Below are 23,827 nucleotides of genomic sequence, written 5' to 3'. Positions count from 1 at the left end.
TGATTTCACCAGAACACCTAGCTCCGATTCTGTACCCTCATGTTCAACAAGTATTGATTACCTTAACCATACACATATATTTCAAATGAAATAATATTGATTACAGAGTCTTTATTTGGCATCTGCACTGATGCGGGCGATGTGGTCTCGAGGACGAACAGGTGTATCGGGAGGTGTCAGCAGTCCTGTAGGGGAGCCCCCACGGCTGCCACCTCCGGCTTGTAAACCACATAGGTCTTCATCAGAAGCCAGTGTCAGTATGGATCAGACTAATTCTGATGAGGATCCGGTAAGTTTCTTTAATCATATTACCATAAAGTGAATATACAACATAATCCCCTTTCTCACTATGCACACTACAACCAAACATTCAACAGTGCGGTTTTCAAGGAGCTTTCTTCCACGTACTACAAAGCTGTGGAATGAACTTCCTTGTGCAGTGTTTCCGGGACGATACGAAATGGGTACCTTCAAAAAAAGCGCGTACACCTTCCTTGAAGGCCGGCAACGCTCCTTTGATTCCTCTGGTGTTGCAGGAGAGTGTGGGCGGCGGTGATCACTTAACAAGTGACCCGTGCGCTCGTTTGTCCTCCTATTCCATAAAAAAAAAAAGTTTTGACTCATGAAAGTTAATAAAAACAAATAAGAAGTTATTAATCATAAAAAAACTGAGTAGAGTGCAGTAGATGTAGCAATGTAATAAAGTAAACACTGTAAATAAGTAAAATTATGCGAACAATTATATATTTAAACTCATAACTCAAGTTATCAATATATAAAATAAAAATCACGCAGAACAGCTATTGCTTCTTCATATGTTTTTTAATATTTACTATGATATTTTGATTTTATGATAGTGACGTTTTCGGGTTCTGCTAATAATTGAAACATCGATTGAATGAAATGAAAGAATACACTCTTCCTGCGGTAAAAGCTCATCATAATCATAATGAACAATGGGCATTGTTCTAAACCCATCAGCATTATCTTGAGTTAAATTGGATTTTGTCACAGTATATGAAGCCTTATCTATTTTTCATCATCTTCATTATGTCTCAATAAGGACTCTGAAATGAGTACACGGTTTTATTTATGGAAAAGGAAGACAAATGAACGTACGGGTCACCTGGTGTTAAGTCAATAATGATGTCCATTTTATCTGTGGGCAATGTGGGTAACAGGGCGACCAGAGAGAAGTGCATGTACTCGTACTGACACAGCGTTAGGTTCTTTTTTTTGTAACTGTATTTTAAAATGTATCAAATATTTTCATGATCAGATCGTTTTGAATTTGCCAGAAAGAAAAACAAATGAATAATAACGGGGTTAAACATATTACTAACTTGTTTTTTTTTGAAATGTTAACTTGACATGACAATAATATGTCACCAAACCACTCATACAAATAGTACAGCCACAGATGATACAAGTTTATATGTACATACTACACGCGAAAATACTTTTTCTCTGACCTTTTGTGCACTTTGCCTCTTGGGGTTGTGATTGGGCGTTTGAAAATGGAACCAATAGAATATAATTGAAACTCGGCCTTATATAGTATTAAGTTATATAATACTAAGCCGATTTCCCTTGTCACAGTTGAATCAAAATATTTTCTGAGATGGCTAGAATTCCTTAATTCTGTCACTTATTCAATAAGGAATTAAGAAATTCTAGCCATAAACCGTAAACTTCAACACTTATAAACAAGAGCGTGTCGAAATTGCAACAGTATGAGACATTCCCGCTTGATTTTGTAGTGTGAGGAGCTAAGCACATCGGGGGAGGAAGCCGGTCCTACACCGCGAAAGCAGAGCAAACATCAGCGTGAACTTACAGGTATCAATGTTAACCATCTAGTTTATGTTAATTAATACTTACATACACTTGCAAGGGTAATCAGAACACTTTTTTTTTCTCATATTACATTTTATAAAAAAAAAGATAGCTTAAGTAGGTAATCGGGGAGCCACAATAGATCCCGCTCAACACCTTAGGGAGGAGGGGATGGCTGAAAAACAGCACTGCATGGAAACATAAATCCATGATTCCATGTCAGGTGAAGCTGAGCCTTTTCCTTTTGCCTTTTGTTTCATCGCGTATCCTAATTGTTCATTTTATATTTGTAATGATTTGTATGGCAATAAAGAATTTACTATTATTATTATTAATAGATACACAGTCTTACTATTTATATGTACTAAGAATAAGTCAATTAATAGGTCATATAAATGCTTACCACGTTCAGGATATTGAGTAACTTGTGCAGGAATGTTGAAAATGACCGCAATACGAATTGAATCTCATAGCGGAAAATGATCGCAATGTATCTTAATTAAAAAAACAACAGTTTAGTTTAAAAAAAAGTCTTACCGATGAATTGTTAGTTTGTAATTGGTATAGTTGCAGATTGAGTAAAGTTTCCATTTATTGTATACTGAAATGAAATATATTTACGCAGTGATTCTCGTTACCGAACAATACAAAGTCGCTACTTTCTTGCTGATGGTTTATAAGTCATCTTTGTGGCGATATATTTCACGCGATTGTGTCGTTCCCAGTATCTTCTTATTTATATTAATATGATATCACCAAATCTAATTTATTATATTTTACCATAACAGCTGAACAGGAATGGCTTCGAGAAGGCGAAGAGTTGGCGAAGAAAACATGTCAAAAGTAAGTTTCAACTATTTGTGATTGTCAAAGTAAATTCAATTCAATGCTCATCTTTTATGGTTGACGTAGCACTAAACCAAAAAAACGCGCCTATGTCATATTCTACACGTATGTGAAGTTAAATTATTAAAACTTTCGTGAGTCATTATTAAATTAGCTATTAAAACGGCTTTCCTCACGTTTTTGTCGGTGTCGATACCGACTAGTTTCGGACCATTCGGAGGTCCTTCATCAGGGTGAGTGTGGTGGGTTCGCGATAACGTCCCACCTCTTACTGCGGACTTGAGCTTGTAGTGCGCGGCTGGACAGGGCGGGGGGCGCCGGTGGTGATGACGAATACGGTATCACTGACACTGTATCACTATTGGTGTCCACGGGTGCACAGAATGTACTCACAATATCCACTACGTGTTCATCGGCACTTATTGCGCGTCGCGTTTTGTAACACAGGTTTCCAAGTTGGTGACTGAGCCCAACCCTTGTCTCTATTAAATATTTGAAGTTGACTTCAATATCTATCAATTAATATATTATTAATACGTGGTAGTGAATGCAGGGTGCGACAGAAAAAGATTGGCAGCAGATAAATGCGGTGGAAGTAGAGTGAGATTGAGACAGATTCAGAATTGGAAATAGCATAATAATAAAGCATACGAAGTGGAAATAAAGAAGTAGTGGTGTTTGATATTCAGTAGAAGTAATATAGGACTGACGACTGCACAGCCGCGACGTTAAAAATAAAATCACTACCAGACAAAACTACATTACAATAAATTCTATGTAACACAATATTATAAACATTATCTTTTCTATTCTTCTATCGAGTCCTCTCTTGAGAAGGTCGCGGAATGGGGTAAGTTGAACCTTGTCCAATTTAACCCCCAGAAGACTCAAATTTGCGCATTTATCACTCAGCAAACCCCAGTTGTCGTATTACCGTTAAAGTCCTAGTATCGGATACTGCGTCTAAAAATCTCGAGCGATCGCCAAATAAATAATAAACGCAAACGTACATTAAAACTGACTATTTTGTTCTGTTTTTATTTTTCGGCTCCTTCACTATGCCTACCAATTTTATTATTGGCTCTTATATGGTTGTTTAACATGTGTAGACGCAGCAAACGCGCCGGGAGCAGCGGCAGTGCAAGCAGCGGCGCCGAAGAGATGCTGAGACCACGCAAAAAGAAGCTGTATAAGAAACGACAGAAGACTGGAAAATCTAGACATTTCCGTGAGTGCATGGTGTGGTTTATTAACTAGTCAATCAACTATCAGTTATGTTTAAGAATGTTACATGATTAGGCGTCTTCAGTGTCATTATTTTAGGCGAGCTAAAGATAAAAATACAGACGAAAGTTGTATTTCAGCTGTGCTAAATTAAGTAACAAATTGTAATTAATGATCTCCTATTTTTAACTGGCCCTTATGATCAAAATTACGAATTTTTAATCAAGGGACGTCTTAGTCCTATCCTTCAGCCATTGATGTGTTATTTATTTGAAAAAGCTGATCAGAAGGAATGTGTTCTGCCAGGCTTTGTAGTGTTCTTTTTTTGTATGAAAATATGGGACGAGAGCAGGACGTTCAGATGATGGTAATTGATACGCCCTGCCCATTACCTTCTTCTTGAAATACCAAAAATTTCTGAGCGGCACTACAACAGCCCTAGTCACCTTGACACAAAAGATGTTAATGTTTGATAGATGTTTGCCCAGTAGTTTCACTAGCTACGGCGCTCTTCAGACGGAAACACAGTAATACTTACACATTACTGCTTCACGGCAGAAATAGGTACGCCGATGTGGTACCCATAATCTAGCGGCATCCTGTGCAAAGGAGCCTGGTTAAGTTCTGGTGGTATTAGCATTGTATTAAAACCTTTAATGAATATTGCTGTCAGTCGGCCCTAAAATTAAATAAACATTGCAATTCTGATAAATATTGCACTTTGTCAATTGACAAAAATAAATGTATGTATTTTTAAACATTAGAAAAGAATTCACATTCTCTACTTCAGTTTCTTCAAAATGACTTATCATCCGTGGTGGTATTTCCATCATCAGATTATTTTCAAAGCTGATTTTGAAGTTTTATGCAAGCCAATTAAATGTTGAACTTGTTTCAATCAATTATGTAAAAGACATTAAAGAGTCGTTCTTTCAGATATTAAAACGAAACATTGTGTCGAGTCTCTTTATATATTTCCTTCAATGCTTGAAAATATTTCAAATCCTTAGCTATTTTATCCGCATGACACCTTTTTAGATGATCTTCGAGCTTTGAAGGTTTCATAAGAGTCATTATCACTTAAAACTTTTTTGCATGTTCAAATTCAAATATTTTTAATCAGAACAGATTTGAAATCACTTATTGAACGCCAAAAACTACCACCGGACTGGACCCCTGGGTACCTAGACCACTTTGGGAACTAATGCCTAGCCTAGACTGTTAAAATGAGATGACTAACAAGATAAGAGCTAAGGCAAACATCAGTACACTATTAGATGTTGCTATAAAACAAGCAATATTTGTAAATATATTTACTCAATGACATTTAATTGATGACTTTATGGCTATCGATTTTGATGAAAAATTTGAACGCGCTTTACCAAGTTTTCACATATTAAGTTTACTCTCTTTCTTCATATTATGATACTTTATCTCTTTCAATGTCTTGTGTAATTTTTTTTAATAACAGCGAGCTGATTAATTTTCAATGACCTTAGGTTCGTCACCCAGTTACTAAAATATTAAATTTATTTATTTATTATAATTACATACATTGTTCTTCATGCCTAATATAAATTTACAGTCTCAGTCTCAAAAACAGAAACAAAGAGGCACCTTTATATTAAATTCCCCTGGATGGCTCACTAGGAAACCCTGTGCAGAGCCAACCAGTGGTTACCGTCTGCTATGTAATTTTATTTAATGTTAATAATTAATGAAATAGAACTAAGACTGACACTTAAACAATATTTATCTAATTTTAAAGTTGTAAAATTGTAATTTTTTTTAAATTTCTTTTTCTATTAGGTTCGGAATTCTATTTGGAAGTACTTGTTCTTGTTATGTCGTCAGTACCGAAGCTTAAGTCACACTTAAACACGTGCTCACTTTTTGTTTTAATTATTCTTGTGTATACAGCACCACCAATGAAGAACTCAGAGCTGGCTGAATCAGTGTCTGAGGTGGAGGAGGAATCGTCCGGGAGTGAAACAGCACATTGCCAGCTGATCTGTGATAGTGTAGATGCAAGGTGAATAATATTTTAATTACTATTAACTTTTATTGCCACATTGGACTGACAACATTATGGAATTTCTCTATTTATTTTATAGAAACAAGCAATTTTAATTTATTCAAGTGAAAACTTCTTTAACATCGTTGTGATTTGAAAGTCGATGAAACGAAAAAGCGAGACAGTAAAAGGAGACAGACACATAAATTCATAAGATTTAACGTGGGAGAAAATGAGATAGGAAGCATTATACAGTGTTTTGGTACCAGGCGATCATACTTGAAGAAGAGATTGTCTTAAGTATGACGCGAGTATACCTTAATATATTCTGAGGTCATGCGCACGACATATTACTACATAGACACCAGCAGAACATAAATATTGTAGTGGTGATAGTAATGTCTTTCAAATCGGTTGAAGTCATTTTGTTGATCGTTTATGCGCAGAAAGTAATGCAAATGGCCGCCTGAGAAATAGGAAGTTGATGAGAAGGGTTGAGTTACTTTTTTTAACATTTAATTATCCGCAAGTTTTGTATTATTTATTCAATTTTAAATGGTCATATTATATTCATTATAGAAATTTTGAATATTTACATTTTGTGTAAATGATACCAAATTGGTGGTGCAGAGCCTGGTACGGTCCTTAGCGCCTAAATTATGTTTTGACTTTTGACACTTAACACCGACACAGCACAGATAATATTTAGTTTTTCAAAGTTTGCGCATAATTCATTCACTCTAACGTCGTAAAAAAATGAAAATATTAGTTTAAGGTTACGATGTTATTACGATATACGATATGGAATACGAACAATTGTTAGAGTAGGGTAGGTGCGATATATTTGGAGTATTATCATATCGTTCCGAATATATCGTTGTCGATTTTGCGAGCAGACCTCCTAAGAGTTGAACAAGACTTATAATTTATATAAAAATAACAAATTGTTCATTCACGTTTCTTTACTATACTTTTTCTAGGTTTTTGTTCGGCTCTAATATAATATAATCTATGAATAGCTAGAAATGTTTTGTTTTAAGTTGTGGCTGCGTATAAAAGCGAATAAGGTTCCGTTTGTTACAATATTATCAAAATATATAATATAGACAGTATCTTAATGTAATAGAACAGAAGTAGATTGATTCTCTATGGACTTGTCTATGTTTTGTATCCACGTGCTGCTATGAAATAAAACTGTCAGTCTTGTCGCTACAGCTATTGCGTTTTATTATCGTTTACCTAGCTACCTACTTTCACGTTCATAGTTTTCGTCTTTTGTAAAAAATAAGTAAACAAAACATAAAATTTATATGCATGTAATTCAATACTGTCAGGAGAGATTTTGATATTAGTACTGCCACAAATAATGCACAATATTGTTTTTTTTTTTTTAATTTTGTGATATGTTTTGTAGGAGGTTAATGGAGCTCCGTCTGCTGGAGAGCTATAAGCGTAGGTCTGAGGAGGAAAACAGTGTTTCGTCCCCCACCTCGACTCACTCGCATCGACACCTACCTGACCTTGACGAAGATGACTCCGCCTGCGAGGAGGAGCTAGCTAGACTCGCTGCTCAGGTCAGTGTTTGCCATAGTGTATTACAATTACTTTTCTATTTTACTATGATGTATCAAAGTTATGGAATGGGAGAGGTAACGAATTGTATTTATATAGTGATTTTCATTATTATAACAGTAGGCTTCTTAAGATACATAATCTAGCTTTAAGGGTAAATGTGTACACTTTTATAATGAAGTCCCTACCACTGCTCAGGCATTATCTATAAATAAATTTAAATGTTGTATTAAAAATCGCTCCGTCGGAAATCCTACTATTTCACAGCTGAATATCTAACCAAAATTTACTAACGATGCGGGACCCGATGGATGGAGGGATATCACTTTAAAAGTAACAAATTGTTTAGATTTTTTTTTTATGGAATAGGGGGACAAACGAGCATACGGGTCACCTGTTGTTAAGTGATCACCGCCGCCCACAATCTCTTGCAACACCAGAGGAATCACAGGAGCGTTGCCGGCCTTTAAGGAAGGTGTACGCGCTTTTTTTGAAGGTACCCATGTCGTATCGTCCCGGAAACACCGCACAAGGAAGCTCATTCCACAGCTTTGTAGTACGTGGAAGAAAGCTCCTTGAAAACCGCACTGTGGAGGACCGCCACACATCCAGATGGTGAGGATGATATCCTAACTTGTGGCGTGTCGTGCGTAGGTGGAATTCGGCGGCAGGAATCAGGTTAAACAGCTCTTCGGAACACTCCCCTTGATAAATGCGGTAGAAGACACACAATGAAGCGACGTCTAACGCCAAGTGATCCAGCCGTTCACAGAGCACTGGGTCCCCGACAATTCGAGCTGCTCTGCGTTGCACGCAGTCAAATGGATCGAGCTGATACTGGGGTGCGCCAGACCAGAGAAGACAGCAATACTCCATGTGTGGCCGGACCTGCGCTTTGTAGAGCGCTAGTATGTGGGCCGGCTTGAAGTATTGCCGTGCTCTATTAATGACGCCCAGTTTCTTTGAAGCCAATTTGGCTTTGCCTTCCAGATGACCACGAAATTGGCAATCGCTCGAGATTTCGAGACCCAGTATTCCGATACTAGGCGAGGCTTTGAGGGAAGTGTTGTCGAAGAGCGGTGATACGACAAATGGGGTTTTTTTAGTGGTAAACGCGCAAACTTGAGTCTTCTGGGGGTTAAATTGGACAAGGATCAATTTTCCCCATTCCGCGACTTTCTCAAGAGAGGACTCGATAGAAGACACAAGTTTCTCCCGGCACTGGTCGATGATTTCCCGAGAGAGACCTGCATGGCCCGTGTATATGGCATCACCAGTGCTGTCGTCTGCATAGCAATGAATGTTGGAGGTGTCCAACATATCATTGATATGCAGAAGAAACAGCGTGGGAGACAGCACACAGCCTTGGGGCACTCCAGCATTCACGGGCTTCGGGTTCGAGCAATATCCGTCGACAACGACCTGTATGCTACGCCCAGTGAGGAAGCTGGAGGTCCACTTGCACAAGCTCTCGGGAAGCCCAAATGATGGAAGTTTGGAGAGGAACCTTGTGCCATACACGATCAAAGGCCTTCGCTATATCCAGGCTAACTGCCAGGCCTTCCCCCCTTGCTTTCAATAGCCGCAGCCCATCTATGTGTCAGGTATACCAGAAGATCACCTGCCGACCGAACATGGCGAAACCCGTATTGTCGGTCTTTGATCAACTGGTGACCCTCTAGGTATACCAAGAGCTGACGGCTAATTATGCTCTCCATGATTTTGGAGAGCAGGGAGGTAATAGCAATAGGCCTGTAGTTTGCCGGATCCGAACTGTCTCCTTTTTTTTTGGATCGGATGGACAAGGGCTGACTTCCATGAGTCAGGGACTACGCCTTTAGAATAAGAGTGCCGGAATAAACGCGTTAGCACCGGCGTCAACTCAGGGGCACACGTTCTAAGCACGATTGAAGAAATGCCATCCGGCCCGCTCGACTTCTTGACGTCCAACGAAAACAGAGCTCGCCTAACAGTTTTCTGTCTGAACTGTACATCAGGCATAGAGCTCTGACACCGCGGGATGGTCGGCGGTGTTTTTCCGTTGTCGTCAAGAGTCGAGTTGGAGGCGAAAAGAGTGCACAAAAGATCGGCTTTCTCTTTTGCCGTATGGGCCAGGGTGTCATTCCTCATGTGCAACGGTAGCATGGACGGCTGGCTGAAGTTACCAAGAGCAGCTTTCGACAACGACCAGAACTTGCGTGTTCCGGTTGGGTAACTGGAAAGCTGCTCGCCGATTTTGACGACGTGTTTTGATTTTGCACGGGCGATTTGCCGCTTAAAAAATCTGGAGGCACGGTTGTATTTCCTCTTAAGAACTATGCAGTTCGGATCCTTTGTGCCCAGCGCCGCAACCCAAGCTCGATACGCCTGTTTTTTGCAGTCAGATGCTGCTTTAACTGACGCATCGAACCAGGGCTGTGATCTGCCACCGATGGGTACTACAGAGTTTGGTATAAAAATATCCATACCCTGTAGTATCACATCGGCTACTGCAACGGCGCAGACACTAGGATCATCCGAAGGGAAACAAACCCTGCTCCAAGGGTAGGATGCAAAAAAGGAACGCATCCTATCCCAATCTGCTGACTTGTAGTGCCAAACGCGGCGGGTCGCTGGTGGTCTGCGACGTTGGCGTCGGATAGGCACTACACTCCTGACCAGGCAATGGTCGGACGTTCCGAGAGGGGCGTCGACAAAGACCTGGTAACCATCGGGATGTGTAATCAGCAGAAGATCCAATAAGGACGGCATGTGGCTATCCACATCCGGGAGTCGCGTTGGCGACTCAACCAATTGGGACAGACCATACGACAATGCAAAATTATGCACAGATCGCCCTGCGTAGTCTGTGGTACGTGATCCAAGCCATTCGGCATTGTGCCCGTTGAAATCACCCAAGACTACGATTTCAGCGGAGGGGATCTGTGCAAGTACGTCGTCAATTGCCGCTTGAACGCAGCCCATGAGATGATCGGTTTTTGCGTTACCACTATGGGACCTGTAGACACACGCATAGATGCGGACGCGGTCCTCTAAATCTACGCGGAGCCAGAGAGTGGACAGGTCCCTACCCTCAAAATTGCCGAGATGGCCACCGGTCCTCGACACTAACCTATGCGAAACATAGCGGCACTAGGCCGATACTTCATGCCGGTATTCTGTGCGAGTGTGGTAATTAACCCGGACGAGTCTGGCCCGATTGTGCTGACGTCAAAAGACGGCAGCATGACTCGTCCACTTCTAAAAAGCCCTTAGTCGCCTCTTACGACACCCATGGGCCTGGGACTCCCCTATTCTTTTTACGCCCCGGGAAAAGTACAGGGCAAGTTTAGATTTGAAAGAGGGAAATTTCAAGTCAATTTCCTAATATGCAATTATTGGGGTTGAGCTGGTTTATCAATTGTTAAGTAGATCCTGTAGATGGAGCCACAACCCGAGAGTTGAACAAGACATACCAAGAATTACGAACCACGCGTCACTCGAACGGTTGGCTCAGTTGGAAGAGCGCTCGCACGGAACTCGAGAGGTCGCGGGTTCGAGTCGTTCATAAATTTTGGTAACAAATTTATCTTACTATAATATTATATTAAATATGATTTCAGGCTCAATGTTTATCGGAATATAACGTGGGCGGTCTAGTGAGCGGTACGATAGTCGCGGGCGCGGGGATCGGGACGCTACCGTTCAACGTGGACGACGTGTGCCGGCCCGGCAACACGCTCCTCTGGGACCTGCTGCAAGATGGCGCCATTGTTAGTCATTTTTAGTTAGCCATTTTGAATAATCTAATTCTTGATTGGATTATTGAAATAACACGTATTTTCATTCTGCTAACATTTTTGTGATAACTCTGGTGATGCAAGTTTGTATCATATAATAATAATAAAAATGTAAATTTGTATTTTTCAGGAGCAACTTGGAGACGGTCTTGCTTTGGAAGCAGAAAAGGCTCTATGCGCACTGCTGTGTTTCAGTACTGATAAATTTATAAGGATCAAATTCATAGAAGGCTGCCTCGATAATCTGGCCAATCACAGGTTAACAAAATTTACTAAATGCTATTATTTTTATGCAAATTAAATTTGTAAACAAAGTTTATGAACGATGCGGGACTACTCGACTTCTCTGTCTCTGTCTGAGCGCTCTTTTCAACTGAGCCAACCGTTCGAGTAAGTTCGAGCCAAAGGTCTATGAATGTACTCTGAGTCAAGTTCTAATATCGAAATGGAATATGAAGTAGAATGAAACAGAATAGCTGTAGTTTACTTATTGAATTTTGACAAAACATTTCTATATCTAGATATCGCAAGATCTGTTGCCACAATATTGATCTTTTGAGAACTCAAGCTATTTCCTTGAGTCCCACTCCGTGAAAGTGAAAACTTCTTTAGCGGCGTTGAGCACTCTTTTTGGGATGGGTATAAAATGTTAAACTCGCGTCAGGACACGTGACCTGATCGAAAATTCGTAAGACAGTCGTTGAAATTATGGATGAAAGTTGATTTTGAGAGATAAACTTTTTAATGTAAAATAAATGTAATACTTCTGTGGTGTTAAATTTTTTATTTAATATAAATTGTCATTTTTGTGTACGATCAGGATAAAGTACTAGTATTTAACCACGTGAATTGTAGTACTTTATCCTGATAAATAAAGCAATTCGTGCGAATTTATTCCCAAATATTAAATATCGCCACAAGTGAAGCTATGAGAATTGAGCTCATGAATAGTCAAACTTTTATATCATATTTTGATGTTTGCAGGTCTGTCGCGGTGTCACTCAGACTATTACCGAAGTTATTTTCATCTTTTCAACAACTACGTGGAATGGATATGCACCAAGTATGTGTAAATTTTATTTAACTGAATAGGTCCGTATTCCAGAAGGCTTCTTAATATACTTAATCCGCGATCAAGTGTCTTTTGTCCCTCGATGATATGTTCAATGATTGAAAGCTATTTATTTTACCCGTAGGACACAAAGTGCCACTTGGGTATGTCGATAACCAACAAAAATCGAAAATAATATCTAATGTAACGAAAATCTAACTGTAAAGAAAAACCCAGCACAACATTAATACAATTATACAGGTGGCCGAGAAGTTGACGTCCAAAGCTAAAATTTAAATTTGGCTCATTTTCTTGGCCAATGTTCTGGGAAGTTTTTAAATATAGTTAGAAGCCATAGGCTCCCCATTTTTTTATGATACCTTGAACATTTTCATGAATTCTGCTGCAGCAGTTATCTTGAACTTACGACTCAATTCTAAACTAGTTCCGCATTGTCTAAACTATTCATAGTTTCTTATGTGGTGATTGCAACTATAGTTAATAATTATCAACAATAAAATTAACTAAATGTGTTCGAAAAAAATTGAGAAAAAAGTCCTAAACCACAATCAGGTGAAAAAAGCGGAAAATAAATATCTCCTAAACTATACAAAATCGTAGAACATACATAGGGGTGATACTCATCACCATGAGTCTCTCATATTTAAGCTTTGGACTTCAACTTCTCGGCCAACCTGTATTTTACGGGCTAGAATTAAAAATTTTATTGGTTGCCTATGTTGGGCTGAGCAGTTAACTTCTACGCTTCTTTGTCTCATAAAAAGTCATGAATAGTATAGTAGTCTTTGATGTATACTTCTTGTCTTATGGTCAACTTGTTCAAAGGGAGTTCTTGAATAGCTACAGGTATCGTATATATACACCTTATTGCGAGTTGACCCGGGTTTTGTCACAATCTATGAAGCCTGACCGACATTAGACCATGGCATTTTTCATACGTTATTGTCGTACATGATCTATTTTGATCATCTACGACAACAACGATTTCTTCAAAAGGGGATCGGTTTCCTTATGTCTCAATAAAGAATAGCAAATGGCAAAATAAGGCATCCAAATATCGTTTTTTCTAAAAGGAATTTATTTTCTCAAAATTGATTCCTTTAGAATTATTTTTGATGTCATTTCTAATATACTAGATACTACCGCTTCGGAAACAAATGGCGCTCTGAGAGAGAAGAAGCGGTGCAAGAAACTCTCCCAGCATTATTTTTTTGCGCTCTTTTTAATAAAAATATACAATATTGTACTTTCATTGCTACTGCTATAAAATAATCATAATCTAATCCCAGGCTGTCCGATCATTTAGATATTCAGCTGTGGAGTAATAGGATTTACGACAGAGGCATTTTTTTATAAACATTTAAATTTATTTATAGATAATGCCTGAACAGTGTCTGGGACTTTATTATAAAAGTGTATACATTAACCCTTACAGCTATTATGTATCTTATGAAGCCTACTAGAATTAGTCACAACGTGTTTACGTAAGTACTTAGATTTAATGAATTTTGCGAACATCAGTAGACACGTATGTTTGTTGCGCTCATTGGAATGGGTGGTAGTTTTTGTTTTTCTTTCAATAAGTCGTGTCACATCCAATTTTGAATAAAAAAAATTGGACTTGAATTTGTTGGTCGTCATCCTATAGAAAATATAATAATATCATATTAATGAGTGTTATGTGGCCAGGTGGTGATGTGGGCGGAGCGCGAGCGCGGCATGATGCGCCTGTTCCTGGAGGAGCTCCGTCAGTTCGTGCGACGCGCGCCCGCCGACCCGTACGCTCACATTACCGAGCTCACCGTGCGACTCCACTTCCTCACCGCCATATTTTCGCCCGTCGGATCGCCGCATCATTTCCGGTACTTTTCATTTTATCACGTACAAGAGCAAACAAGTGATTTTAAATTCTTACCAGTGCCCCATTTAAAGTGCTCCTTTGCACAGGTAGCCGGCTAATTCATGGGTATGGAAATGTAGAAGCTAGCCTGTGAAGCAGTAATGTGTAAACATTACTGTGTTTCGGTCTGAAGGGCGTAGCTAGTGAAATTACTGGGCAAATGAGAGTTAACATCTTATGTCTCAAGGTGAGCGCAATTGTAGTGCCACTCAACAGTTTTGTGTTTTTCTAGAATCCTAAGCGACACTGCATTGTAATGGGTACGGTGTATCAATTACCATCAGCTGAACGTCCTGCTGGTCTCGTTCCTTATTGTTATTTAAAAAAATCTGCGACAAATTATTCCAAAGAAATTAATACTTTACCACACTTAGCTAAAACGGAGCACGCCGCACGAATGGCGCTAAACTCTTCCTAGCCGTAAACTTAGTAGTGTCACCATTCCTCCTTACTCGCTCGATCTCTCTCCCTCTTGCATTGCATTCCTATCACGGTTTAATCCTCCCCTATATCTACCCACAGCACCTAATTAATTAATTTTGCATTTTGACCTAATTTCGTTCGTTATCCGTGTTATTTATACTTCTGGATTTAACGTAATAAAGTACACAATTATTGTTTGTTGTAAATAGTTTCCAGCCATCTATTGATGTTTGTTTAGCTGAGGTCGTCATTACTAGTTTTAGTACCGCAGACTCGCTATGCCCAACAGCGCCAAAATGGCGAATATCAAACAGGTACAAAAGCATTTTGACAGCCGCCAGTCAAGTCTCAAAAGCTCAAGTCAAGTCTCGTTTGATGTTGACTTCATCACACGCATTTCTATTCCATTCCCGCGGCTCTATATAATAATTGCATTATTATATTCACTGTGAACGCCAGCGTTGTGTTATTTCTTGCTGCCTTCCCTTTGATTTGTGCCCAAATCAATTCAATAGCATTTATTGATAGGTGGGATTTTAATGACAGTGTGTCCATATTCGAAATAAATGAATGTACAGAGCATAATCGATTCGTTGAATTAAGGTATGTATGGTATGTTATTATTATTAACTGCACAAACACTGCTTCGAAATAAAATATGTCTGTATTTATTCTGACAGTCTGACTGTGGACCAAGTGGAGGAGCTTTGGCAGTGCCTGGTGGTAGAGGGTGGCAGCGAGTGCGCAGACTGTCTCTACTCGTGGCTTCTCTCTCACACCAAGTCACCTGAGCAACACGCTCTGGGCTTGGATGCGTTGAGGTTCCTGTACGTCGAGAAGATGCCTACGCTAGATCCGGAGGTATGCTCCCTAATTAATTATAATGAAATGTATATCCTAAACAAAAGGAAATGGAGCTTTAACTTAATTTTATTTATAACAACAAAAATTTAAGACCAAGTTGTTGCCGATTTTTCTGAGGCTTCAGAGAGGAATCAATATGATGTAAATGATTGAATTGAGGAATGCGACATGCATGTCAAAATTGTTATTCGAAAACACTGTTGCTGTAAATTTTTCTTTCGTTTCCGTACTTGAACGGGTCCTAGGCTGTATTTCAATAAGTAACTTTTAGCAACTGAAATTTCAACAGAATGTGTAAATACTCTTGCCTCTACAACAACAAATAAAGAAAATTAAGTTTCCAAACCCTAAAATCGCCGTCTTATAAATTAATAGTCTACTATCTATTTAAAATCTATTTTACACCGAGTGCACAAAACGAACCATTTTATCCGAGACTTTTAGCATTACTGATTACTATTACTGATAGTAATGTCGAGGATAAAATGGTTTTGTGGTCGAGTCATAAACTCTGCTTTTCATTTCGATTGCGAGGAAATAAAACAGTACTTTAACATTGACATTTTTAACAATTTTAGCAAAATTGAAAAAATTTATAAACACACGAAAAAACAAGACCTGCTTCCCGTCGCCTTTTTTTCAATCTTACGAAATTGATATTAGGCTTGGGCTCCAGACCTTTACAGCCTACTATTAAATTAATTAATTAAATAATCTACCGTATTTTAATTTAAATTTTAATATCTTTTATGTCTTAAAAACACACGAGGCAAATAAATTAAAGTAAATATTATAAAATAACAAATTGATAGAACTTGTTATTGGTTTGGCTTTATGGCTCATTTTCTTTGCCTTAATATAGAAAATATACATTTATGAGTAGATACGTTAATGCACTTGTGCACAAAAATCGATTTTGGGCAGCCTATGTCGTGCACATATAAGGAATTTCAGAGCATAAGAAGTGAAAATAATATTTCATAATAAGTATAAAGAATTGTATTTTGTACGATGGTACGGAACCCTTCTTGTTGACCGGCTCATATATCTTTCAGACGATAAGTATAATGGGCCTCAGCCTGTACCAGCAGCTGTGTAACTTGGCTCGCATGGCGCTGGGTGCGGGAGATGCGGGAGATGCCCACCCGCACCACCCCCACCACCCCCACACGCTGGCCATGGACCATCTGTGGAAGATCGCGCTCCGGGCTATCAGCACAGGTAAGTGTATTTTCTTCCATCACTTTTTGCCATCTTATCGGTAGACATGATTGAAAAATGAAAAAATATTTATTTCAGTAACAAAAATGGTACAAACATAATATTGGATGTGACCTATTAAGTGAGGAACACCTGTGCCAGAAGGCCACGCTCTTCCATATCAATTAAAATTAACAGTACCAAAAACTAGGGATCACAAATTAAGTCTAAAAATATAATGCAACAAAAGAAAAATATTATACAAACAGGATGTCTGTGTGTTTGCGTATGTGTGTATGGGAGACTAATTTTCGACGAAATCCCACTGACCTTGCAGTATGACAAAAGCTATCTTGCTATATCAGAATGTACAATAAACTGTCTATTAATTCAAAATGATTAAATAAAAGACTTAAGAAAATACTTAAACAAAAAAACAGAAAATATTTTTCTGAATGCGAGTAATGTGATGAAATGAAATGTAAAACTTTTTATTAATAATTAATCAAACAATATATTATGTTGATTATTTTATCTACGCTGTGTGTGGATGATGCAGCTAGTGTACTCAACAACTTTTGCATTAATTTAAATTTATTTTTTTGACTTACTCGTGTAAGGCATTGACTATTTGACGTTTGAGTTACCATGTTTTTAGGCAAATAAATAATTTGATTGTTTGATAGAAATTTTGGGATTTCTTATACAAATATTGTGACTAATAGTTTTGGTAGCCCTTTCTTAACGTAACTTCCGATAGAAGTCTAGCGTTATTGTGATGAAAGATCTCACCCTTTCTATTGATCAGTACCGGCTACTTTCTCTCTCTACGTAAGTTACAAACGATTTACTCATGACTGCTGAATGCAAACTCTATTTTGTGTTTCGATTTGAGAGGTGCCATAGAAATTACTGTTATTATTGAACTGATATTTACCACTATTTTCTTACAGACGTCTCAATGGGTGCCATACAATATTTGAACAGTTACTATATGGGCCAACAGTTACAACAAGAGGACGATTTTGTTTCCAAATGTATGTTCCATCTCTCCTCTGCCGCTGAAAGATTGATATCCAAGAATCGGGATGGGGAGGGTACCTCTTCACAAGATACTAAAAAGGAAGAGGAAGAAGCTGTAGAGAAATCAACGAACAAACAGAATATATATGAACACATGACTAAGGAAGCCGCGCTTCAGTGCATACAAAGAGCGCTATTGTTGCTTAAAACTCATCTGGATACTTTTAAAAGAAGGTGAGTTATACTTGTGCTGGCTGGATTAAGATTTTAAGAACCCTATCTTTGTTGTTTAATATTAAGCTTCATTAAAAAAAAAAAAGTTGAAATTTTTATTTTGGCCAATATATTTTCGATGCTTAGTAGACAGTTTTGACGTCACGGAATTAATACGAAGCACAATATCAAATGAACACTAGGCACATCTTTAGTATTTAGTAATCTTATTACAGTAAGTTAAATTAAATAATACTTATACTTTCTAAACTATTCTTATTTTTGGCCTTATGAGATGTGCTCCCGAGTGTTAAGGAATATTGCCGACGTCAGTTTCAGGGACACAGTTCAATAACACCAACAAAAAATTCCATTTGATGTCACGAATACGTTAATTGAATAACCCGGGAACAGTCCCGGAGGTCTATTACCAAAATCGAAAGCCGAAGTTTCGGTCCGAAACGAAAGAACTCCGAATTAAATCCTATTAGCAAAGTTTTTCGGATTCGAATAGTGGGGACGAATTTCGTTTCGGAACCATAAAAAGTGAAGTTGTATTTGCGATCGTAATAATGTCAAATAACGAATAAGTAAATGTCAAGCGAATTTGGAAAAAAAGTAAACGAAAGACAAAATGTCCAATCGCGAACTTCGGATACGAAACGCTTTCACAATAGGAAAATATACGAAACCGAAACTTCGTATTTAGATTTTGGTAATAGAGCTCCTGTTCTAATGTGCAGGTGTTATATTATAATGAGAATTTATATTGAACATTCCGCAGGTACGCGTACCACCTGCGGCGGTGGTCGCTGGCGGAGTCCGGCGCGTGGGACGGCGCGGGCGCGGGCGCGGGCGGCGTGCGCGTGACGCTGCAGCCGGCGGGCGCGGGTCCCCGCGCGGTGGTCACCATGCACCAGTGTGACCTGGTGGCGCACCTGCGAGCGCACGTGCACGTCTGGTGGGAGAAGCAGGTGCGCCATTGTCTCTCACCACTATCAATGAAATAGAAGATTATTTATTTATTAGGTTTATTTACAATCACAAATATAAATAGTAGAACTAAAAACCAGGAACTAAATGTAGTGATTACTTACAAATAAACACAGCATGCATAGAAGTAATAAATTTTAAGTATTATATACAATAAGTTACAAATTAAACATTTTTTTAAATTAATAAGTGAATTATACACAGTTACATAAATTTTCCAATTGTAACTTTATTAAAGATTACCAATGGTGCTGCAAATGCTCTTGCGGAATTTGGCTAAGGAATCGGCAAATATATCAATATCAGCTACGCTGTAAGAATTTAAAATTTTACATAATTATCAAAGTTTATGTTGGTTACCCTCTTCTAGTCCATTCCTTATTAGCCGATGAATTTTTGAGGTGAAACTTCTTTAATTCAAGTTGTTATTTCAAACCGGATGGAACGGAAAAAACGACAGGTAAGAGACACAAATACAAATATGTGTAGGATGAAGACGAAACGAATGAGACAGAAATATGCATACTATTGAAGTGAAAACTTCTTTGTCATCGTTGTGATTTGAAAATCGATGAAACGAAAAAGTGACAGTAAAAAGAGCAGTCACATCAATTCATAATATTTAACATGGGAGATAATGAGATAGGAAGCATAATACAATGTTTTAGTACCAGGCGATCATGGTTAAAGAAGAGATTGTCTTAAGTATGGCGCGAGTATACCTTAATATATTCTGACACCAGGAGAACATATTATTATATATGTTAGTGGTAGTAGGAATGTCTTACATAGCGATTGAAATCATGTGTCATCCTAGCAACACGTACCAGGAATTCATATGCACGTTATAGGTTCATGCACCATGCAGGTTTCACTTCTGACATGTGTACTTTGTACGCATGCAATGTTTTTTTTATTTCATTTCAAAAGATTCTAGGTCCACTATAAAAATAGGATAGGTTGAAAGAGAGGAAATCATAAAATTTTATTTTGGTTACAATCTTCTAATCCATTCCTTATTAGCCGATAAAAAAAAAAACATTTCAAAAATTTCCAGATACCATTCTAAAAATAGGTTAAGATCTCGATAGATAGATTAATGGAAACTATTGGTAGTTGAAGAAATTCCCATTTATTTTTAGGTATACATAATAAAGCGTCTTCGGGTTTTCAACAACGCATCTTCAAATAAGGTATTATGATTGTTTACAGATTCAAGGTGAAGACGCAGTGACGTCATTAGCAACGGATGGACCGCTGCGAATGATCACGCAGGGACAAGAGCTCACTATCGATTACGACGAGCGTACGCTATTTGATATGGGATTTAAGGATAACCAGGTCTGTTTATGTCGATTTATTATTGCCCATAAAAATAATAACAGTATTTTTAATTATCTTCTTAATATATATAAATTACGTGTCACGTTGTTTGTCCGCGATGGACTCCTAAACTAATGAACGGATTTTAATGGGGATTACTTCATGGAGTGCAGTTTAGTCCAACTTGAGAGATAGGATAGTTTTTATTTCGATTTGGACACATAATTATTTTTATTTTCAATATTTGTTTCTATTAAATGCATACTCTTATTGACACTGTATATATTCAGAAACGTCAAAAATCCTAAACACTTGGTATTTACCAAATAAGGATTTTTTGAAATTAAACTTCTTTAGACGCGTTATGAAGAAATGATGAGAGTGAAATTTTAAGATGCGCGCGCATTACTATTATACAAAAGTAACAGCATGAAGTTGGTTCCTAAAATTTTCTGACGTTTGCGACAATCGTTATTTATTTTGGTGTCTTCGTCCATTATTAGGCTTTTGCCTTTGGTTAAAGCCCATACAGCCGTATTCGTTATTTAATAATTAATTGTCAAAGCCATCTCTGTAAGATTTTTACAATATAGTTCTTTTTAGTACTTTTTGCTATGTTATTAAAGAAGTATAACTTGTTGCGTGCATACATAAGTACACATACATATTTGTCCATGTGATTTTATCTGCAGTTGGTATTCGTTTCGGTGGGCGTGGGCAGTCGGGGCTCGTGGGCGGACTGGCCGAGTGCGCAGCCCGCGCCGGCTCGGGCTCGTCTGCCGACACACCTGCTGCTGGACCCCACATACTTCCACCATCTCTTCACGCTCATGCAGGCTCTGGCGCAGATGAAGGAGCCTGGACCCAACGGGGTGAGCTTATGAGTATTGTTAAGACATATAGACCCGTCGATAATATTTTTTTATGAAAATAAGGGACGAGACGAGCAGGACGTTCAGCTTGATGGTAATTGATACGTCCTGCCCATTACAATGCAGTGACGCTCATGATTCTTGAAAAACCAAAAATTCTGAGCGGCACTACAAGTGCGCTCGTCACCTTGAGACATAAGATGCTAAGTCTCAATTGCCCAGTAATTTCATTAGCTACAGCGTCCTTCAGACCGAAACACAGTAATGTTTACACATGCCTGCTTCTCGGCAGAAATAGGCGCCGATAATAATGCTAATAGGACTGATGGAGCCAAAATCTAACGTGGTGAGTTTTGGGTAGTTATAAAATAGAAAACAAAGGCGTGTTCACGCGCAAATAAGGGATGAGACCACGAAATAAAAAATACGTATGCAAGTGCCAAACAGCTTTCGCCCGTGTGTGATAATTATGCTGGGGTCCGCTTTTAACTTTGGCTCAGTTGTGATTCGCTACATACTGTGATAAGACGCTGGGATCGTAATCTATGTTTTATTACTACAATAAAAAAAATACGGGTTGCACTCCGGGAGTGCCCTCACAAGTGAAAACTTGAACATTGACGTTGTGCATATTTGAATATTTTGGAATGGTTAGGGAAGAATTTCGCATGAATTGATTTATTTATCGGTATAAAAGTACTAGTAATTATCATTATGTTCTATTAACGACTGAACCATGTGTTAATTTTAAAAAAGAAAAATTTATTGTTGTTTATCGTAAACCCAAGTTCAAAATCAAATTGATCGAAATATTTATTTATTTTATTTTATCAGGAAAGCAAGCATACATGACAGAAATAGGTTAAAAAAGTGTACATGTATTTACCATTGACAGTTTTCGCATATAAGATACTATAAGCTAAAATAAAACTTCGTATTCCTATTTTGTTGTTATCAATCTCATAATCTTTAAAGAGATATCAATTAAGTGCTAGTTTTTTTAGATTGTGTCGTTAATTTTCTAGTAATAGTCAGTTTTCATTTTACTGCTGAAAAAATTAAACCTGTTTCTTCTTCTTGCACACACTATTAATTATTTCATTGCTTGCTCGAGTTCAGTGCTTTTTACCCGCCGCACATGTGCCCAACATGCCCAAAAGAAGTATTGTCATTAAATCATTATATATTGTCTTTAAATGTTTCAGGAAATGGTAGCTCATATGAAGGCGCAGTTGCAATCCCGTCGCGTTTGGGATATACTGCAAGCTGTGCCTCTCAACCCAACTCTACTAGAAGCATTCCAAAATCCCACCGAGGGCAAACTGCCCGAGCTGTTGGACCCGACCAGTCCACAGAAACTCATGTACTCACTACATATAATTGATAAATTGAGCCTGTGTAATGGAAACCCTAATTTGAAGGAAACCTCCGCAGTCATTACTAACATTGAAGAGACCGAGGAGCAAGCCAATGTAGAGAATTGGAATGAGTTGTTTATCAAGAAGGGTGGCCTGAGATTGCTGTATGATATCATCATGTCGGGTGAGTAATACGTATTCTAGATTGAATTTTTTTATGAAAATATGTGACGAGACGAGCAGGACGTTCAGTAAATGGTCATTGATACGTCCAGCTAATGTAACGAAAATTCTGAGCGGCAATACAAGTGTGTTATTAAATAGAATTCTAAAGGAATCAATTTTGAGAAAATAAATGCCTTTTAAAACATAATAGTTCTGGTAATTATAGGTGTACTACAGAGAAGTGATGATAGCGAATGGCGACAGGATTGTTTGGCGCTGTTGCTACAGTTGGTGTGCCGTATTGGGACAATGCCATCGACGGAGACGGGACAGACGCCGAGACTACATCCGGTATATATTTGGTCTTCCTTGGGGTTGTAACGCCTTGTATTTCTTACCCAAAACTTTTCCCAAATAGTGGGCAAACCTTTGGGTAAATTAGTAATATCGAATTTAAGATAGATTGAGTTACTACAATAGATTCCCCTCACAATTCCTATAATAGTCATCCCCGTGATCAGATTTTTTGGTTTATCTTAATGTTTGTATTGGAATATATAAGATTTACTTTAAATCACGTGTCTATTGGAAACGCAACATAAGGAAATATGCATAATATTTAAATTTGTCACAAATATTTTTTCCTAGATTCTTAACAGTATGCTTAATATGGATTTCTTTATTACATTTTATTTAACTGACAAATAAGGCGGGAAAATTTAAACTTGAAACGCATCAACATTGCTCGAAAAGAAATGTGATGTTAATGATTAATATCACATACATATGTATTGGAACTACTTCGACTTGTTTCGTAATTACTTCTTTGTGGAGGTTCACCGATTACTAAAATATTGTAGTAATATTCTTCAATTAATTATTATCCTGATAGCATACTCTGAAAGAGCTTCATTTACCAGTGATACTCTTTGCCTTATAACTACGGCCTACGGTGGTCTACGGTGGTTTATTCCGTTTTTATTTTCCATTCTTTAAGCGTAGATAACATTTTTATCCCTAAAAAATTTTCAGTAAACTTTTTGTGAACTAGGTTTGGTTAGTCTTAGACCGAATCTTCTACTGCTTTATATCTAATTCATCCTATTTGTATATAAATTTAACATACTTATATTAAAATGATCTGTACAAT

General features: G+C 38.0%; 1 protein-coding gene across 1 annotated transcript in view; it reads left to right on the top strand.

The window, feature by feature from the left end:
• Positions 1-23,827, top strand: part of LOC126970228 (ubiquitin carboxyl-terminal hydrolase puf) — an 83,877-nt gene that overhangs the window by 4,043 nt on the left and 56,007 nt on the right. Inside the window, exons 6-23 of the mRNA XM_050815994.1 lie at positions 107-289; positions 1,761-1,839; positions 2,625-2,679; positions 3,792-3,910; positions 5,827-5,938; positions 7,335-7,494; positions 11,095-11,244; positions 11,402-11,529; positions 12,256-12,334; positions 14,033-14,205; positions 15,347-15,527; positions 16,586-16,751; positions 17,684-17,987; positions 18,751-18,940; positions 20,172-20,300; positions 20,975-21,154; positions 22,360-22,696; positions 22,904-23,028. Coding sequence (XP_050671951.1) covers positions 107-289; positions 1,761-1,839; positions 2,625-2,679; positions 3,792-3,910; positions 5,827-5,938; positions 7,335-7,494; positions 11,095-11,244; positions 11,402-11,529; positions 12,256-12,334; positions 14,033-14,205; positions 15,347-15,527; positions 16,586-16,751; positions 17,684-17,987; positions 18,751-18,940; positions 20,172-20,300; positions 20,975-21,154; positions 22,360-22,696; positions 22,904-23,028 — 2,850 coding nt within the window. The remainder of the gene's footprint in view (positions 1-106; positions 290-1,760; positions 1,840-2,624; positions 2,680-3,791; positions 3,911-5,826; positions 5,939-7,334; positions 7,495-11,094; positions 11,245-11,401; positions 11,530-12,255; positions 12,335-14,032; positions 14,206-15,346; positions 15,528-16,585; positions 16,752-17,683; positions 17,988-18,750; positions 18,941-20,171; positions 20,301-20,974; positions 21,155-22,359; positions 22,697-22,903; positions 23,029-23,827) is intronic.

This window comes from Leptidea sinapis, chromosome 20 (assembly GCF_905404315.1).
Source record: "Leptidea sinapis chromosome 20, ilLepSina1.1, whole genome shotgun sequence".
In the NCBI taxonomy this organism is placed as follows: Eukaryota; Metazoa; Arthropoda; class Insecta; order Lepidoptera; family Pieridae; genus Leptidea; species Leptidea sinapis.
This window is presented reverse-complemented; position numbering and strand designations above follow the sequence as displayed.